This window comes from Diadema antillarum, unplaced genomic scaffold, assembly GCF_040938485.1.
Source record: "Diadema antillarum isolate AM-2024a unplaced genomic scaffold, OU_Dant_1.0 seq00000810_RagTag, whole genome shotgun sequence".
NCBI classification, from domain to species: domain Eukaryota; kingdom Metazoa; phylum Echinodermata; class Echinoidea; order Diadematoida; family Diadematidae; genus Diadema; species Diadema antillarum.
Window position 1 is genome coordinate 3,322,127 of NW_027271690.1, and position 20,794 is coordinate 3,342,920.

General features: G+C 37.4%; 2 protein-coding genes across 2 annotated transcripts in view; both read right to left on the reverse strand.

Moving 5' to 3' along the window:
• Positions 1–518: 518 nt before the first annotated feature.
• Positions 519–9,038, reverse strand: LOC139739720 (UDP-glucuronosyltransferase 2C1-like). The gene is made up of 4 exons (XM_071650328.1): positions 7,771–9,038; positions 5,655–5,898; positions 4,782–5,001; positions 519–2,674 (listed from the first exon to the last, which is right to left on the reverse strand). The coding sequence occupies exons 1-4, from the start codon at positions 8,626–8,628 to the stop codon at positions 2,389–2,391; spliced, it is 1,608 nt and encodes a 535-aa protein (XP_071506429.1). The 5' UTR covers positions 8,629–9,038; the 3' UTR covers positions 519–2,388.
• Positions 9,039–10,412: 1,374 nt separating this feature from the next.
• Positions 10,413–20,794, reverse strand: part of LOC139739694 (UDP-glucuronosyltransferase 2C1-like) — a 28,138-nt gene continuing 17,756 nt past the window's right edge. Inside the window, exons 5-7 of the mRNA XM_071650304.1 lie at positions 14,742–14,961; positions 14,029–14,242; positions 10,413–10,421 (exon numbers count right to left, since the gene is read on the reverse strand). Of these exons, the coding sequence (XP_071506405.1) occupies positions 10,413–10,421; positions 14,029–14,242; positions 14,742–14,961 (443 nt within the window). The remainder of the gene's footprint in view (positions 10,422–14,028; positions 14,243–14,741; positions 14,962–20,794) is intronic.

The window sequence follows — 20,794 nt, forward strand, 5'->3', positions numbered from 1 at the left end:
CCCCTTTATGGAAATCCTGGATCCGCCCTTGCAGCTTGAATGCGTTATCCCTATATTGATTTCGCCGCGCAATATATTCTGTATACATACGTATAGTATGCAAAATACGAGTCCGTTAAGTGTGCTGTAATCAAAATTAGATGATCTTTCCGGCAATGAAAAAAAATAATGAAAAGATACAAACTTACATTAAAGAAGAAGAAAAAAAGAACAGTAACAACAAACACACACACACACACACACACAAAGAATACTGAATTCTCATCTTTTTTATCCGTCCCCACTAGCTCACTCGACAGCAGGCACATCTACATCACATCACGAACATGACAAGGTCGAGGAAGTCAGCACTATCAAAGGATCGAGTCAATGACAAGAAAACAACCCAAAAACAAAAACAGAAACGAAGCATTGCTCTGAGCATCTCACAATGAAATGACCTAATGAGCTAATCCAGCTTAATTACGGTAAGATATAATTGCCTCCAATAATAACAAAAGAGAGTTTACATTCCTCTATTCATGTACAGGTCGTTTAGTAATTATCCACTTTGCATGAGTACCGATCGGCACAGAAAAAGTGATAATCCAGTTTATTCACTGTATCCATAGTCTCCGGCACAAAAAGGATGATGTGACCATTATGTCTGTTTTATCGAAAAAGAAATTATCAAGGGAAACTGATACGAGTAGTGAAACTATCAAGGAAGAAAAAAAAAACATGAATCGGAAAAGTATTTCCGTCTAAACATATTTAGTTATCACTGGGGAGCTTTAGATATGTGATGGGAACGTTAGGACGACGGTTGCGCTCGTTGACCGTTCTCCTAAGTCTCCTACTGCGTCGTGTTGCAAGGTAGCATTAGATTTCGTGAAGCCGCAGTCTTTCCAATGTAAAGTAGCCTCCTTATGTCCTTCGTTATCATAGCATCAAGCAGCAGCTTTCTGCGCCGTGAATTTGACCGGACGCTAAAATAGCAAAGACCGTCGTGAAAACTCAGACGACGCGAGATCGATTTTGATGAGCGGCTGTGCGTAGGCGCAGAACTTTTTTTAATTAAATGTTCACCTCGCACAAATCTAATGTTTATAAATAAAACCCCAGAGAGGAACTAAATCCATTAATTTTCTTGAAAATGATAAGACCCAACCTCCTCTGGAACACTTAGCAAAGAAGAAAACCACTACGTGCATACGATCTCATTCATGCATACTAAACAAAACAGATAAGTTATCGTCATGAAAAGTTTCGTGTCGTTAGATATTGCCATGAGATATGTTGACTGAAGATTTCATGGTAATTGGCCATTGTTGAGATATCGTGCCCACAAAATCAGGTAGTTAATAAAGAATACAAAAGGGAGGATTCCGTACAGATACCATAGGTAATACGCCGATAGCGTATCACCGAATAAAGAAGATAACTATTAAAAAAAAAATCAAATCTATCGACCAAAAGATAAGAGCCAAGTGTTTTTGTTGTGTTGGTTCTTCTTTTTTCTTCCCGTTAACTGAAAATATTGAATAAAAAGGCATAAAAATTAATGGTCAAGTGACCACATACAACACGTATGATTCCGCCATCTATAAGACCTTTGACTCGCTTCTGGTTCCCTGATATCATTGATTTTAGGCTTTGAGGGAATGCATGTTTTTATTGCTTACGTGGGTAAAGTTTTACTTTGTTCCAATAATTCAGAATATTATTGATATTGCCTTTCAAACAAGAGACAGCGCGATTGAAACCAATACCAGAACTTCAGAAAATCAACTCAGTATTTTTGCATCAGACTACTCGAAATAACACGGTCTTGTCATCGGAAATGTACGATCTATTAAAAGCAAATAAACAAACAAACAAACAAACAAAAAAAACTGCAGAATTGAACCGATTCACCTCTTTTAAAATGCAGATCGTGTTGCTAGGACACCGATAGGATCTGTCGAGAAATATTGGGTAAATTGAACGAATTACAGTATTACCGAAACGCATCCTAATTAAACTTCTAAATAATTATATCACTATGTTGCATTCCTGCAGTAACTTTGGTAATGATGTAATATTGTGTGAACGCTACCTAACTAAATTGAAATCTAATAGTGATGAGCATAAGACATTACTGTCTATTGAATTTTGGTGCCATTCATGCGCAAAGACAAATGATTAGAAAATGATTAAGGTTTAACTTTGACAGGTCAAAATCATACAAGCTTCGTTAATAACAAAAAATTATTTAAATTATTAAACTTCCAGGCTAATCTGAATTTTCCTCCTGAGGAAAGTCGATTGCGACTACAGTAACATTGAAAACCCTTTGAGGAAAAACAAAATTATTTGAGAGGAAAACACGTTATGTATAGGTCCTACATTGTTAAATCTAAGTTGGCGCTAGCTAAGTTTGATTTTATCCTTTGAGCCTATACATTTCTTACACACCCTAAATAGCCAACGAAGAGATACATAGAAAAGCATAACAATAATGGATAGAACAAGGATCAAGAACCCAAACACATCGAACATGAAACTTTCAACCAAACTGAGATCTTTAAAAGACGAGCTGAGGTGATCACCGCCATGTTTAATCACGTGTTCTACCCAGAATGCAGCGCGTTCCCGCGGTGGCATCGGTCGATCACGAAAGATGGCGGCCACACGTTTGGCATTCTTCGCATACCTGTGATTCGTCATCCAAATAAAAATGAAATAATAATGGGATATATACATAACACATATATATATATCCTTTCCAAGAGCTGCAGTTCATTTTTCGATAAAAAATGGGTCTTTTGACAGTAATAATATAGTCATTTATGGTCGTCCCAAACAGGCAACTTTACAGCTACAGCAATTTTTGATTTTTTTTTTTTTTTTTTTTTTTTTTTTTTGTCCACAAGGAACTACAGCCAGCAGGATCCGATCAGAAACCCCTGTTCATGTTTGATTGCACTTTGAGTCCAGAGTTTAGGCGAGACTTGCTCGCTTTCCTATCTGTGTATATCTTGCAAGATGACCTAGATAATTACTAGATTATGATCAATGTAATATCTAACTTTTATGCCTACAAACTCTTTGGACAAATTGAGGAAACCGGGGGATAATGTAAAGAGATAAAAAATCATTAAAGAAAAATACACACGAAAGTCACAGAAACTTTTTTACGAGCTGTACAGTGTCACAAACATTTGCTCTTCCAGAAGGTGCTTAATTCACGAAATCCAATAAAATAATTCTTATTTTGAAAATGAGTGTAGACACGAAGATGTTTTATGAGGCACATTTTCTTTCTCCCGTAAAGGGGTAAATTATAGGACATAAAGTCATTAATTTTTATGAGAACACTAAAGAGAAACATTTGAAATGAAAATCCTTTAAAAAATCAGGGAGGTGTTACAGAGATGGAGTGGCAACTCTTCGTAATTCATGCAAACACATGTTTGGGTTCAAGGCGTTACAATGGGATGTCTACCATTCCACTACGCTTTTAAGTCATGCTGGGCACCGCTTTAGTTGCACGACGAAGTTCGGAGACGAAGAACGCACTTCACCTTTCGTTGAATTACAAGCTTTATTTCACCGTAAAATTTTAAATGAAATACTCAATTTGATTCAGAATATCTTAGGAAAGAATTCAATATTATAAACATGCATTTCTAGTTTCTTCGTTATGCCCAAATCGAAATGAAATGAAAATTAGGCCCTCTTAAGAACCTTATATTTCTCTATAATGCATTTCCGCGTGTTAGTTTTTTATCTTTTAATCTGGGATATTTTGATCTGTCAAATAAAGTACACTGCACTGCAATTTGATTCGCTGCTCCAATTCAAGGTACACAAATTAATTGTTGCCATCACATTGAAAGAGAGAGCGAATTGCAGTAGGGGCAAGTATTTCTAGATGTGAGAGCGCTAGTCCCGATTATTGATGCTCTCTTTTTTCAAAGTACATGGGTGACACCTATAGTTCAAAGCATAACTTTTCCGCGGTGCCGCGCATGACTTCGAAGGAGAGCAGTAGTTGTCTCTCCATCTCTAGCACCTCCCTGAAAAAAAAAAATTTCCCTTATCATCAAAAGTGATTTAGAAGCCTTTGGAAAGGAACTTTTTCTTTTGAGTGGTAATATTGTCATCAAGTTTATACCATCATCACTCTTCAGTATAATTATGTTTTGTAACTACAATTCTCCTTCATCATTATCCTATACATTGCCTATTGCCTTTTCACGTGCATACTTTCACCATGATAAGTTATGTCCAGGTCATATCAGTTAAACACGCATTCAAATGCAAATACAGATCATTGATTTTGTTACACCTTTTGAAGTAAAGCGATTATACATTGTATTTTTTATAACAGCATATTCAGTTGATATTCACGTAATACATACATTCTTGGGATATCTACTTTCTATAGATAGTTAAGGTGGGGATTCAGGTTTTTACATTTGAACCACTTACAGATTTGTATATGATATAGTAAAGCGCACACAATACTCAGAAGAATTTAAAGTTTACTTGAAAATTGGTTTTGGGATTGCTAAGATCTCGAAAAACATATCAAAGGAAAATGTTCCTGATAAAAAAGGTGGGTCCCACCTTTCATTAGGACCTCTTTGTTTTGGGATATCTAAGCTATTTCAAAACAGACTTTCATCAAATAAATTTCTAATTCCTCTTAGAACTGAATGCTCTTTCAAATTTCTTATAGATATTTTTATAGTTAAAAAAAACTCCCGATCTCAACCAAATTTGTAACAGTCCTTTAAAATGAGAATCATACGTACTTTTCGTTATTTAAAACTTCCCTGAGCGAGGACAGAACCACATCCGTAGCCAGCGTCATCTTGTCAATTGTAACCCCAAGTCCCTTGGCCTTCACCCGCGCCCCAGTGTCATGTTGGTCCCCCATGAGTGGGATGACCACCGTCGGTACCCCGTGGTAGGCGAGCTCGTTGAGACCGTTGTTACCACCGTGAAACATGAAGACCCTCGTCTTATTGTGACCTAATAAAGAAATATGATGGAAATGCTGGAATATGAGTGAAATTATGTAGTCAGATGGTTTTTAAGAAAGACGGTGATTCAGATAAGCATAATGATTGTAATACATTATATTTTAGTCTTATTTCAGTTCAGTTCATGTACTATTAGAATTGTAGCGTTGTTGCGAGATTCCCTTCATCGTCTTTTTCTTTTTCTTATTCTTATTCTCCTTCGTATGGCACAATGTCCCTGATTGATACTGTCTACTGACTATTGAAAGTCTTCTGGAATGAACCACAACGGATTTCCATCATTTGCCCGATTTTCTTTTGTAAGTAGGTCGATAGACTACTCCATCGTTAAACCCTTTATTGGTTTATTTATTCTGTTGCATGTAGTAACGCTGCACCCGTGTGAGGAGGTATAGGATCTCATAGGGATCAATGTACAGTGGACTCGCGTAATAACAAAGCCTTCGGGACCGGCAATTTTGTTTTTCGTTATGTGAAAATCCGTTTTACTAAAAAGATTGAACAATGAAAGCAAATGCATGGCATGGATATTGTTGCAACCTCAATTTCTTTTTTGCTGTAACCGGAATTTCGTTAAAACCGTATTCGTTATACAAAGATTGCACTGTAAAATGAAATACGTAACCGCACTATAAATGTTACCCAATAGATTATTCTGGGGCATCCACTTCAAAGCCTTTACGTTAGGTGGCAGCGTTATGTTGAGCTTGTCCGCCTCCTTCATATGCCATATAACTTTCTGATCGAGCTCGGCGAAGGCGTCGGCGAAGATGTTAAACAGGTCCGACTTCATCGATGTCATGTCGTCACCGAAAGTGAAGTAGGAGCCGAGGCTGAAAATGACGACTCCGTGGTCGCCAGAACTAGCCATGAACTTCTCCAAATCCTATGCGTTAACAACACCAAAAATAAAGAAACAGACAGATTAAAGTCAGAGACAGGAATATTGCTCATTAGAGTAAAATAATTTTTGGGAAACTGATGAGATGTTAATCATCACCATGTTCTTCTACAAAACTGTTATCGGTAAAGATTAAAAATTATCCAAAGTATTAAAATGAGGAACCATGTGTCAGGGCATCACGTTCTTAAATTCCTTATCTTCTGGAGACAAATCTAGATTTTTATTTATGTCTACCGTCAATATGTGACGAAGACATTGTTTGATTAACATCAAAGTCTAAAGTAGTTGTGAAGATTTCGTAGTAATGATTTCTTTAAATGAAAAAGGGCTTAAAGGGGAAGGCTAGTAACTGCTCAGTGGGAATTAGTGGAAATGCTGGGAGATGATTGTTCCAATCCTTAGGGGATTCATTCAAGAGTACATTATATATCTATTGTTGTGTGAAAACTATTTGCTTCAGAATGGTCTCATATTCAAGTAATGTGCAGTTTAATGTTTCCAGGTAAGCGTCCCTGGTCAGTGACGGGGCATTAATCTGCACATTACTTGAATATGAGACCGTTCTGAAGCAAATAATTTTCACACAACAGTAGATATATAATGTACTCTTAAATGAATCCCACAAGGATTGGAATAATCATCCCCCAGCATTCGCACTGATTCCCACTGATCAGGTACTAGCCTACCCCTTTAAGTCAAAACTAATGAACAGGGAAAAAAAGATTATTCTGATTGAGAATGTTTCTCTGCAATGATCGAAAAGAGAGTGTTGACATTTTCACATTGACGGTTTGTCTGATTTGTGTTAATTGATTGTGACCTATAATTCACTGTTTGGTGAAGATAACATGTTAGTTTCTTTGTCTTATTGGACTGAACTTTGTACTGTTCTGTTTGACTTCACCCTCCTCCCGAAAGTCAGGTTACACATTAACTGATGTCAACCTTCAATTCCAACCTGTATTCTCTTACTCATAAGCCTTCTATTAATTGTTTGTATCCATCAATCAATTCGCATGGAGCTTCATTAGTTTCCATTGAAGCGCGACATGTTGGATATTTTACGTTTCCATTGTGTCGATGGAAAAGTGCTCTTACTGCAAAAAGCCAACAACAACAAAAAAATAAAAGTTTATAAAAGAATCTATGAGGATAATTAAGAGACAATGACAACATGAACGCACTCATTTGCATGTTTTTTATAATAAATTATTGACTCTTCAGAGCTGTTTTATGGAAGCAATGGAACATTAGATATAATTTCCGTTACAACGTATAATAACGTATAGCTTTAATGTATGAATCTGGATTTATTTGCTGCGATATAACCCCATAAGGTTCCAGTTTCACGATCTGAATAGTCATCCAGCAGCACTAAGAAAAATTAATGAATTAAATTATATCCAATTATGGATGCTAGATTTATCTCATACTGCAACGTGACCAATTTGACCAAAATTCAACAAAAAAAAAAGCAAAAGCAAAAACTAGCATAAACACATAAAAAAGATAAAAAGAGATGAAAATTTTGATCTCAAAACCACTTAACTCCATTTTTTTTGGGGGGGGGGATTCAAACAATGAAATTTAGTCAATGAAATTTCGGATAGTTATGATTAAAGTTGCTAAAAAACAAACACACTAACAACTCAACATCTGGGATAATTTTATTCATAAATCTAAGAATATTCCTTGTTACTGAAATTGAAATTTAATGTCATACTAAGGTATCAATGGAAGGGTTTTATTTCGCTCTATATAATAATTGAAGAATTACAAATGTGTTTTTTTTTTCTTCAAAATTCGCTCTAAAAGCTCAATTTGCAATCAATCATTTCAAATGTTGTACATCACCTCAGACAAGGGTTGAGCGGGTCTTGCTGTCAGGCCTCCAGTCGGAATGATGTTTGGAGTAATTGGAATAGGAAAATCAAAAGCGAAGTCAGTGTTGACCAGCCATAGCATTATGTCGTGTCTGATGACGTCAAACAATGTCTTACCCTCTGGATATAGATTGTGCTCGGCTATCAGGGCGTCGTAACTTTTCAAAGCGGAGGGATAGACGGCTCTGAACAGGCCGCTGAGGAAGGCATTGTGGAGTCGCTGGTAGAAGGTCATTCGCTGTGTTGCCCCTGACGTCATTTCCGGCATGATGGCCGGATAGAGGGGATTCCCCGCACTGAGGTTGATCGGGAAGACGATCCCGGTAACCGGCGACATTCCGATCAGAGGAATGCCACCGATTTTTGCCGCTATCAGTGGCGTGCAGATCCAAACAGTGTCGAGTATCATCACATCAAATTTCTGCTTTTTCAACTGCCCTATGACGTTATCATCTCGCAAGATATTCTTGCAGTCGTCTAAGAATCCCGGCTCATATATCTCCACGTATTTTGCCATCTGAGTTGGTATTGGATCAAACATGATGTGCCTCATGCTGTTGAAGCGGTTCCGCACCTCTTCAATGGGACCAGCGTGCTTGAAGATCACGAAGTTTAAATCCCGGTAGACTGGATCCTCTGCCCGGTGAGCGAAGGCCTCGGAAATGAGCATGGTGACCTTGTGACCTCTGCCAGCGAGCACTTGACCTAGAAGGGACCCCGTCATGAAGTGGCTTCCTGCGCCATATTCTCCCGAGATGAGGATGTTACCACCATAGACTAACGTGGCCACCGTGCTAAGTAGAGCAGCTAACAAAGCAGTAGCGGCCATTCTATTCGGTTGATCCCCTTGAATATAATCACACGGCGAGGGATAGTGCAATTATTGTACGTAATTGTGTGTGCAGGCGATTGATCAAGCACGTGGAGTCAACCGAGGCACCTGTGATTTCCTTAATTACGTCTGTCAATGCGGTTTTGACGTCAGCATTATCCCTTTCTGTGCCATTCGGCACTCACAGCACGCAAAAGGATATGTGGACGAGTTTCCATGTGAACACAGACCTACCTCTTGGTAGCTTTACCCTGGGGACGAGACGGAATCACGACCAGTCTCTACGCGGAATATTCACAACGTATTGAATGAAGCAACTGCTCAACTCTTCAAATGTACGGCTTTTGTCTTCGTGCGCTCACGACATTGGGATCGACAGCCCGTGAAATCGGGCTGCAGAGGGAGAGAGTTGCAACACTGTCCAAAGGTCAATACAGACACCGCGAACTTTTGCGGCTCTCTCTTCTTCTCTCTCTCTGTCAGTCCTTCCTCTTTTTATTTCTTCTTTTTATTTCTTTTTTTTTGGGGGGGGGGGGTGGGTTGACGCCCTCTATCATCGAGGTTTGCGATCGCATTGTCTCGCTCTGCAAGGACACCCAAAACCCGACCTACACCACTCGAAATAGCTGACATCCTAATACTAGGTGTTACAAAAAACACATTTCCTACTTTGATCCATAGTTCAAAAGCTATCAGATGACACTGCCATCTATATGAGTGATAGATAAATAGTGTACATTTAATCGGACATGATTTGAATATGAAAGCAATAAATCTGTTCTATAAATTAATCCATGATTAATTTTGCAGTTATGTTCCAGACTTTGGTCAAACTTTAACCTTCTGTACAAAACTTGAACTTTACACAGGAATCAGTGATTTGTATGTGATTGTGTGCTTACAATGACCCTGAACAATGGACATGACTACCGTCTGTTCAGAGCTCTGCTGACTACGCTTCTAGTTTTTGGCCCCAAGTCACATGAATACTTCATTGATAATTCATGATAGATTGCCCTGGCCACTGCTAGTCTGAATTCATGGTAAAGGGTGAAATGCATGCACATAAAAACATAAGCACATGTTTCAAAGAAGGAGGAGGAAGAGGAACAAAGAAGAAGAAAAGAAGAAGATGAAAAAAAAAAAAGATTGCCTCGCGTCAGATAAGATTATTTGTTATGCAGTGTTTTTTGTTTTTGTTTTTTAACTTGAACATGTATTTCGTCTTCAAGTTCCTCGGGAAAATAGAATTGCTTTTTTATTTTGCTTCTGTGAATAGTGCCTGATACAGTGACCCTCCAAGAAAGCGAGGAAAATTCAGTAACTGTTCAATGAAGTGGTATCTTTGCGAATTAGAGCCAACCTACATACCGTTAAACAAATCGATATGAATAGTCGACTCTCGTGTTAAAAATATTGTGAGTGTGTGTGTGGGGGGGGGGGGAGGGGTCGGAATTCCTCTCCAATTGTGCAGAGTCCGAGGGAAACAAATTGTAACTATCACCTTGGCCTCTGGTTGCTTGCTCACTTCATGCAATAGGCCATAAGCCTGCAACACTGTCGTATACTCTTATTGTTCTCTGTTTATAGTTCAGAGCAGGGCATGGTTCATTCAGGACGTTTGCCGTTATTACAAACTGTAAAGATCAAAAAATTTAGCAACTTGAGACCACCAAGGCCAGATTATCATAAGAAAGGTTTTGGGATAAAAGACCCATTTCTCTGATTTCTTAGATTTCCAAATTGTTACAAGAAGTTGTTAATTCAAGATGTCAAGACTACTACTCAAACTGCAACAAGTGCGGGAAAACATGAGTTGGCAGTACCTGTCTATACAACATCATTTTATGCAAATATTGCAACTACATTTGTATTGAGAGAGCTCATGAGATGCATTTTTTTAATCTTTCTTCAGACTGTCTGATAGGCCCACAGTTTGAAATTCTTTTTGTGACTCACGAGTAGATAAGAGTAATAGATATTTATTTTATAAGACAGAATTAGACTTAAAATAGGCTTTGATCATAAAACTATTTGTATTTAAGATATTACATGCCTCGAAAGATCTCTGGGGTTAAAATATCAGTTTCCATCAATCTGAACAAAATGTTATGTTTGTTTTTGTTCCAACAAAGACCACATCATCGTTTACTGAAAAATGGACAAGAAAAAGACGAAGCCTAACAAAATATGGACGCATGGTTATTCTTCCTGAATGTCTTATTAGGTGACTTGACGACATAAAATTTTAATACACTGTATTTTATTTGAGCGTTTCCGAAATCTATGTGCGGTATATATCTACACAACGAAGCAACCACTGTACGAAGTTCAATAACATAAAGTACTGAATGTTAAGTTATGTCGTATACATTGAACACGTAATAGGAATTAGTCCATATAGCATTGTAGTAATGATGTTCTCTGTCTCGTTTCTAATTGACACTTATCCCCCAGACCAACCCAGGCTCGCATAAGTAGCCTTATTGTTTGGTTCATATACCTTAAATTCTGCTGTTCCGATCGTCAATCATTGTCACTTCTTGTGTTAGCCACGATGTGGTTATTTTCAAACCGTGTTCTCTCTCTCTCTCTCTCTCTCTCTCTCTCTCTCTATAATTATATATATATATATATATATATATATATATATATATCACACACACACACAAGTTCATTCTCTTCGATACGACAGAGACTTAGTTACGATCTGTCAGGAGTGGTTTTTTTTTTAGAACTTATTAGGCATATTTTCTTGTCTAGTTCGTGTAAATGAATTTTTGCAATTCCGTATTTACGTAATGAAATAGCACAACAGTTATGTAATCATGTTTCTTGGAAGTAGATGCTATCTAGAATATGATTGTTTCTGTAGCTTTCTTCCCCATAATAAGAAATCTTCTAATACTCGTCATGATGTTTTTACTCTCCATTCTATTACCAATACATACTTTAGAATTTAATTCAATGTGCACTCCAAAATTTCATCCATTTTTCACATTAACAACATCATTTCTATGTTTCTGTTGAAGATGAAAACAATAAATGAGTGAATGAATGAATGAATGAATGAATGAATGAATGAACGGATGGATGAACGGGTGGAACTCATAAAATACTCACACCTCTGAGGAAGAGTTTTTAATTTAACACTGTAATAGCCCCTTCAATGACGTACGTGTGCATGCCCATCGGCAAAACTGACTTTATTCACAGCCTCAAAAACGTGTTTTAATGTTAGACGCTTCTCAATGTTTTTTTTTAATAATATGCATAATTATAATTACAAGGTCGTAAGGATTTTTCAAGTTACCTATCTATAGGCTAGTTCACAAAGCAATCACAAAGTAATTTGGGGTATTTCAGGGCTTCTGCATGCTACCCCCACCGTTTAAAGAAGAATAGCAACGTTAATCCACTTGCACTTTGAATTAAAGAATAAATTTTAGTGGGCATCATGAGAATACTAGTTCATCTACAGGAATATAGACAGAATTACCATCCATGGTGCCGCTAACAAATAACTATAAGAAAGATACAAAGACTTTCTAAATATCTGTATGATAACAGCAAAACACAATATACACCGAGTTAGTGAAAATGAATGGTTGTATTGCTACGAAACTCTCGTTTCGGGCATATCGATTTTATTTTTCATATTCGATGATATACCATTCAAAACTTATTGTGATATTTTACTGGTTTGACAAAATGCATAATTATAACGTAATGGAAATTTGATGCCCATGATGAGAACAGAAGGTATCATTATTGATGTATAGAGGGATCGTATAGTTTTGGTTGAGACCTATTTTCAGGTTTCTAACAATTTGGTGAGATATTGAGAAACCTCTCATGAAATATGAAAGAGCATGTAATTCAATGAGGAATTCAACGTTCATTTGATGAAAATTGGTTTTGAAATGGTTGAGATATCCCCCCCCCCCCCCAAATAAAGCGATTCTAATGAAGTGTAGGACCCACATTTTATTACAATCGCTTTGTTTTACTTTGTTGTAAGATGTTTTAATCATTCCAAGCCCGATTTTCATCAAATAAACTTTGAATTCCTCTCAAAATGGTATGCTCTGTACTATATCATAAGCGCTTTCTTGGTATCTTACCAAAAGTTAAAAGCCCAATTTCATCTCCACCGATACTGTACCATCCCTTTAACATGATCTTCATTCTGTGTGTACAGTGTCTTGTTTTCAGTACACAGTTGGACGCCAAAAGATCATAAAGACAGAATGACAGCAACGAACCTTTACTATTTTTATGCAAGCTAAGCTTCCCGATATGTGACACAACACTCATGGAGAGCAAAGTCTTTTCTCTGGCTGTCAACTACTTGCAGTTCTCTGTCTAGGAATATGCTGGTTATTAAAGTGCATTCCAGTTGTAACGAAATCTTCGGGAAAGACAGTTTTATTCCGTGGTGTCGAACATGCGTTATAACCGATTGAATACAGTATAACAATAATGGAAGCATGCAACCAATGTTTGTATTGTATGTTGTTTAATGAGTATTTATCATTCGCTGAAAAGCAATATTAAATGGGATGAAATCGCATCGATTTCGTTTAAATTTTCATTTAAGGGAGAATAATAGGGTATTTGTGCTTTCAAGCTTAGTTTTTAAACACATGTATAATAAAATGTTCTGCTTTAGGATTCGGTTACATTACATTATATGAGAAATTCGTTTTTCCGGACTTTTCATTCTTCCGAAAGGGTGTTAGTCCAAAAAGGAAATGCGGTTCGTCATTCCGAAGGCTTATAAATCCGTAAATGAAAAAAAAAAATGTTATAAATATTAGGATTTTTCACTGTTTCATTAACCAAACTTATTATATTTTCCGTTTATCGAATCTTCGGAATAACAAAGGCTCAAATCATTTTCGGATTAACGTATACCGTCGTTATAAAGAACCTTATTTCATTTTCGAATTAATGAACATTAGATATAACAAACCTTCAAAATAACGTCACAGATGTTCGTAATAACGAAAGATGTGTGACGCAAATAACGACCGAACGACCACAGAGGGATTTCTGGGTTTGATTTTTTCCATGCAGAGACGCTCTTTTTTTTCCGTAAAAGATTCACCTTACATGTATTACATTTCTCGTTTTTCTTTGTCTGTGGCGCTCGGAAATAACTTCGTTATGACGAAAATTCACTATAACCATGTTTAATATTTATAAGCAAATTTAATTCCACAGACTCCAATGATGACAATATTGAAACCTGAATTTTTACTTTGTTATAAAGAAATGTCATTATAATCATCTTCGTTGTACAAGGAGTGCACTGTACTATCTTTAGTCACATTTGGTTTTAGCCCGTGAACATGCGAAACGTTTTAAAAGTATACGTAGACGCCTAACAATTACGTAAATAATGAGCACAATGAGAAAAAGGCAGATGGTCAAAAACGCGAAGATGTCCAGGAGGCTACTCTCCACCAAAGTGAGATCCTTGTAAGAGGAGCGGAGGTGATCACCGCCATGATTCATCACGTGTTCTACCCAGAATGCAGCGCGTTCCCGGGGTGGCATCGGTCGATCACGTGAAATGGCGGACACACGTTTGACATTCTTTGCATACCTGGAGGTGATAATTGATAAGAAGTAAGTTGCATGTTGATTGCCACTATACACCTTGCTGCCTTTCCCCCTGGTTTCTTCTGTTATTGTTTTAAACGTTATCACTATTAGTTTAAAGCGTAGCCTCGCCTTGTATTTTACAGATACATACAAAGGTGAAATTAGGAGGTGGTCGTATATTCGAATCCTGCTCAAGTATGAAAGCCCATGATTTTTTTTTTTCATCATGGCTACTACTAAAACACTTTAAAACAATTTAGTATATATCTACGTCGATGCACGGCAATTTGTCAATCACTTACTAAGGTGTACTTCTTGAAAAGAAAATTAATAATTAAGTTATTTCAGTTTTCAAGATAAGGAAAGTCTGAACAAATTGCAAAGCTACAGAAAGTTAAATCAGATATTTTACAGACTATGCATCGCCTGCTTCACTACAAGTGTATGTCTAAAAACGTGACTCTGATGTAGCAATTGATTTGCCTTTGAATAGGACGTACTTATCCTTGTCGAGAACCTCTCTCAAAGCAGACAGAATCGTTTCAGTAGTCAGGTTCATTTTGTCAAGGATTACTCCAATTTCTCTTGTCTTCACTCGCTCCGCCGCATCAGGCCCATCGGTCATAAGAGGTATGACGATTGCCGGTACGCCGTGGTAAGCGAGCTCGTTAAGACCGTTGTTACCACCGTGAAACATGAAGACTCTCGTCTTATTGTGACCTGTGGAGATGTTAGAAGAAAGAACACCTCGAATCTCGGTCTTTTATACAATTATTGGATTCATATGTGACCGTGCACTACAAAACAAACAAAAAGTCGCCAGACTTTCAGAATCTGCCCTTTTAATAACCAAAAGTCCATGTCTGGCGACTTTTTGTTGGTTTTGTGGTCGATGGTCACATATTATACAGAATATGCATAGTACCATTTGGATAAGGATGGGAATGGAAATGGAGAGTCCCACTTAAAGGGGATGGCTGGTAACCGATCAGTGGGAATCAGTGGGAATGCTTAGGGATGATTGTTCCAATTCTTGCGGGATTCATTTAAGAGTACATTATATATCTACTGTTGTGTGAACATTTTTTGTTTCAGAACGGTCTCATATTCAAGTAATGTGCAGATTAATGTCCCGTCACTGACCAGGCACGCTAACGTGGAAACATTAAATTACATTACATTGAATGTAAAGCGTGAGATTTATGAACCCACCCTGTCAGGGCATCCCTGCTTAGGTTCCTGACCACATTTTGGAGACTTACGATGATTTATGTCGCATGAGGGCTCTGCTAGCACAAAAATGAACACATGAACCTCCACTTTTTATTGTTTTTCTTGAATAAGTAAGCCTTCTTCTACAATTTGGACAAGTTTCCTGAAAATGACATGGGTTTTGAACGTACAACATAATTTTATGAACCTTGTCCTTTAGCTCACCCCTAACAGAAAACGTCCCTGACAAGGATTTGAGAGATATCGGTGTTTTTTTCTGCCGCGTGAGGGCGCTGCTTGCTCAAGAAAGAGAGTGTAAACCCTAATTCTAAATAGTCCAGGCTAGAAGGCACCCAACCTTGTTTTTTGATATATACAATGTTTTTTTGACGGTTTCTTGTCAATTCGAGGGTGCTGATTCCAAATCCGATTGATGCCACTCGCGTAACCTTGAGCATTTTCGGCAAAATGCAGATATCCAAAATGGCCGCCAGATATGCTAATTCGGCCATGATAAACACAAAAATGTGCATTATATGACCAATTATTCCGCCAAACTTTGTACATTTCTGTTCCTAGAGTTACTCAATCTGCATTTGCAAGAGAATTTTCATTTCATATAGGTTCATTTAGTATTTAAAGATCATTTTTATTCAAAATGGCCGCCATTCCTATGCTTATGTACTATATGAATGGCAAAACATACATGGACAGTCATATGGAACAAAATTACTGTATTTGCAGTCCCGTACCTACGCTATCATAAAGTGTTGCAGGTGCAATACAAATATGTTGGGTGTCACTTACAATATACCGGGCCTACATGTAAATTTGAGCATTTAATATTCATAAACCTTACGATGTTTAACACAATATCTTATATATTCCATTTTGTCTCAACAACGAATATAAGTTCACTAAACGTCTCCCAAGAAATCGATATACCATCATATTCTACAAGCAGGTTGAATATAAAAATGTAATACTAACCAGGGAGGTGTCTCACCTCCCTGGGTATACTAACACAATATATTAAGAAGCCTAGATACACGGTATTTATCAAATAATGTTGAAAATGGAGGGGAAGCTAGAAAGCAAAGCTTCTAATATGCATTCCCCTAAAACCATATTAACAAAGTATACAGAAAAATCCTGTACAGTAAGTGCAGAGATACATGGTTTCAGACAAAAACACATCGGACATTAATGACACAGCTAAATACCCTTTACATTGTAGATTTTTTTTTTCCAGCAAGGAGTTGGGGAGGGAGGAGTCCCGAGGCGAGTTTGAAATGGATCATAACCTCCATCGCTTTGATATGATATAATTTAGAAGTACCGCCTTGATATTATCGAGCAAACTTGATTTTTTTTTATTGAAGTAAAACAACAACAAAAACTGGTGAAGGCATAAACGAAACTGTCCAAACGCAATACCGTACAAAATATTCATTGAACATCAATCGAGGAGCAATGTGAGATACCTCTTTCAGTTCTCTCACAGTTCCCAAGTGTTGATAATATACACTTTGACATCATGATTTCATTCAGTCTTGTCTTAAAACTAAAACTGTCATTTTTACTGTCTTTAAAGAACCCTTTAATTGGATGTTTGGCAGCAGGCGACATCAGCCCCAAATTTGCAGAATTCTCAGGCTACAGATGCTTATTGGTCCTGCAATTTCTTTAATTGCAACCACATCTTATGATATGTTCAGCACTTCCTCAGGAGTCAGAGGGCGATTATTTGCCATAGAAACAGAATGAAGACATGAAGACTTGCTTGATCACCACCCGTTGAAGCCCTATGGCTTTATTGCCAGGCCAGAGACAGTGTTGTAGGTAACTTGGGTGGTATATCAGAGATGACATCAGACCAGCATCTGCACCAACCTGTTTTGGGGTCAAAGCTTTCAAGTTACGGGAGGGAAATCTAGGCTTGTGGGATTTCCGACGCATTGATGGCAGGTTGTTCAAGGGGGCCTTTCATGAAGCGTTTTGTCAGATCTTTTCTTATTGACAAACTGTTATAAGCTACTAAAATCCTTGCATCTGATTGGCTGAGAGCAACTTTGTCAGACAAAACGCTTCATGAAATACCCCCATGCTATCGTGTTTGGAAGGTCATGGTATACGTTGACGGCACTGGTGACACTTGCCATCCTTTCCTTCCAGCGGGAGGGAGAGTGATCGAGTGCCATTGAAGGAGGGTGTACTTCCTTAGCCTATGCTTGGAAGGCTTGCCACAGAGGGCTGCCTTGAACATAGCGTTGGCAAGATGGTTACTAAGATGGAAGGCATGGTGATAATCTTATAAAGGTTGGGGCAAAGTCTCCAGAAGGTGAAGTACTCCTCTATTGTCTTGAGATGGGTCAGTACTCAGCTCATGTCATCCAAGGACTTTCTATGAAACGTAAAGGCAAGATCATGTTCAAACTTCCTACGCGAAGTGAATGTTATGTCACCATGTATATGTTAAGAAGAGCTCTAGTGGAGTTAGTTTTATACAGCCACCTTAAGGAGGCCATCATTCAGAGTCCTAACACAGTTGGTCTGGTTACCTAGAGCAATCCTGAATCTGCAAGTGCTGTAGATTAAAGACAAGCAGTGTGAAGGGGTGCACGTCACGAGACCGACACCCACGAGTCATACAGCTCACGAGTAATATAACCCATGAGTTATACAGCTCACGAGTCATACAGCCCATGAGTTCGCCACTAAGCAAACAAGGCCAACGAGACCGACACATTAAGCCCCGTGTTGAGTCTGTCGAACTCGTGGGCTGTTTTTGCCGATTGTCGAACTCATGGGCTTTATTTGCCTAATGTCGAACATATGGGCTGTATGACTCGTGAGCTGTATGACTCATGGACCTGTTTTCAATGTCGAACTCGTAGGCTGTATGACTCGTGGGTGTCGGTCTTGTGGGATGACCCCATGTGAAGTTGTTATAGCACTGCTTTCAGAATGAGGCAGCACTGTACATATCTCAGAGTCTCATATTATACGCAAACACATTCACTCCGAAAAAAAAAAGAAAAAAACTGGTGGTAAAATTCATCTACATTATAATTCATCTGGGTTAACATGAAGAACTTTCGACCATTGATTTCATTTCAGAGATTTGACGACAGGAAGTGAGATGGTCCCTTTTTTCCAATTTCCCCACCTGCCTCATGTTCTTTCTCGGATGAGGGGACTGAACAGTTTGTATAATATCGCTTTTAGAAGAACAGGACAGTTAATTGGGAATTTCATTTGTGTCATCATCTAGGTTTCAGCCTTTTCATTCAGTAAAGTAGAGTGAATATTATGATGTTGAACATCTCAAGAGTCAAGGCAAGTAAGTGTCAAATGTTCATATCTAATAACTCCTGATAAACGATCTTGACGTTGGCATCAATTCAAGTTTTGGTGGATTTTTCCAAATTCCTCGGGGAAAATTCAGATTGAGGGAGCAAATTTGGATGTTTGCATCAAAATACAAAACAGCTTTTGTTAGGATCAACCTTCTGATTTATAATCAGCACACAAATTGGTAAACAGTTTACCTGAGTGACAGAAAAAAAAAGAAAATTTGTTTATTTCCATGCACACTTTGCCGTCCATAATTGTGATGGGGTATATGAGTGGCATCCATTTTGAAGTTTTGTATTAAGAAGGATATAATAAGCCTAAAAACAATAAATTTTCTGTCTGTTTGCTTGTTTTTTTTGCTTGTTTTGCGAGTGGCACTCATCAGATTTGCATTACACATGCAAAACTTGATAAAAGCGTAGGTATGTGACTGAAAATTCGTCTTCTATTTCTATGCATGTGTTTTGCCATTCATAAACATGAGTATAGGAGTGGCGGCCATTTTGAATTGAAAATAAGCTTAAAATACTCAATGCACCTCTTCAAAAGAAAAAAATTCTTGCATGTGTATGTAGAATTACTCAAGGAACAGACATTTGAACAACTTTGATAGAATAATTGGTCATAAAATTGACATAACTGGGATTATGATGGCCAAATTAGCATATCTGGCGGCCATTTTGGATTTTTGCATTTTGCCGAAAATGCTCAAGGTTACGCGAGTGGCATCAATCGGATTTGGAATCAGCACCCTCGAATTGACAAGAAACCATCAAAAAACATTGTATATATAAAAAAAAACAAGGTTAGGTGCACTTTCTATGGAGCCTAGCCTGGACTAAAAAGCTTTTTCTCGTTTCGGGTACCTTTTTCTGCAATTCTTGCAAGTTTGGAGAAAATATCGTGGATTTTGAAGGAATTATGGGGATTTAAGTTTGTCAAGGCAGATGTAATTGTTGCCAACCATGGTCTTGATCCTGTAACGCTATCATTTTGGTACTGGACGGCAGATTTTCATATTCTTCAAAAGTCCCGCAGAAGAAAAATAAGCACACAGACCGGTGGTTTTATTTACATATTTAGTCAAAGTTTAGTTTAGTCAAAGTTACGGTATGGAAACTTTGAAGAAAATGACATGGACTTCACTTTAAATGAGGAATGTCCTTAAAAGCAAAGCTTGTAGGTTGTGAGACCCTCCGAAAATACATAAGAGAACGAATAATGAATTAATGAAACTACAAACATATATAAAACAAAATTAATGGTGTCACGCGAGAATAAAAAGAAGCAAGTTTTCTTTTAAAATACACCCGCCCATAACACTGTACTTTGAACATAACATGTCAATGATCAAAAACAAAAAAAAAGTTTAACACGACAAAAAAAAAATAATGAAAAATCAACAAAGAGAGGAGAGAGAGAGAGAGAGAGAAGTAAAGTTAGAAAGGCAAAATATATTCTTTCCTTAATGGGGATATGTATCCAAAAACAGAAAAGATAATGATGATTATGATGATGTAGGAAGTGAGTATTAGTGCATAAACGATATACGAGATGGCGATGTATTAGCGGGCAGATATTTTTTTTTTTAAAGATGGAAATTTCATAGCAGTGATGGAGTAATTTGTAATTTAAAGTTCTGTAGAAGGTGTATAGCGGCTGGTCCTTTATGATGCATTATAACAAAAATAGAATTATTCTCGTCTCAAAGTTGTATTCCAGCAGTTAGAGTTCGTCTGAAACTATGAAATAAGAAACCAACCTGGGACTTTTGCAAAAATTATACGCACTGTATAATGCATAAACGGCAGCGAAATATTAATTTATTTTTTTCTTGAATAGGGTAGATGAATTTTATGACAGTGATGTGATAAAGTTGTAATACAATTATTACATTATATATGTATGTATATATATATATACATATATATATATATATATATATATATATATTCACCCAATTATCCCTCTCACTCTTGTCCAA

What these genes read in the sequence shown, in the direction of transcription:
- LOC139739720 (XM_071650328.1), bottom strand. Translation starts at nt 8,628, where the DNA reads ATGGCCGCTACTGCTTTGTTAGCTGCTCTACTTAGCACGGTGGCCACG. An exon ending in CCGCTCAACCCTTGTCTGAG is followed by an intron (nt 5,899 to 7,770) that starts GTGATGTACAAC and finishes GTTAACGCATAG; the next exon opens with GATTTGGAGAAGTTCATGGC. An exon ending in GCCCCAGAATAATCTATTGG is followed by an intron (nt 5,002 to 5,654) that starts GTAACATTTATA and finishes TTTCTTTATTAG; the next exon opens with GTCACAATAAGACGAGGGTC.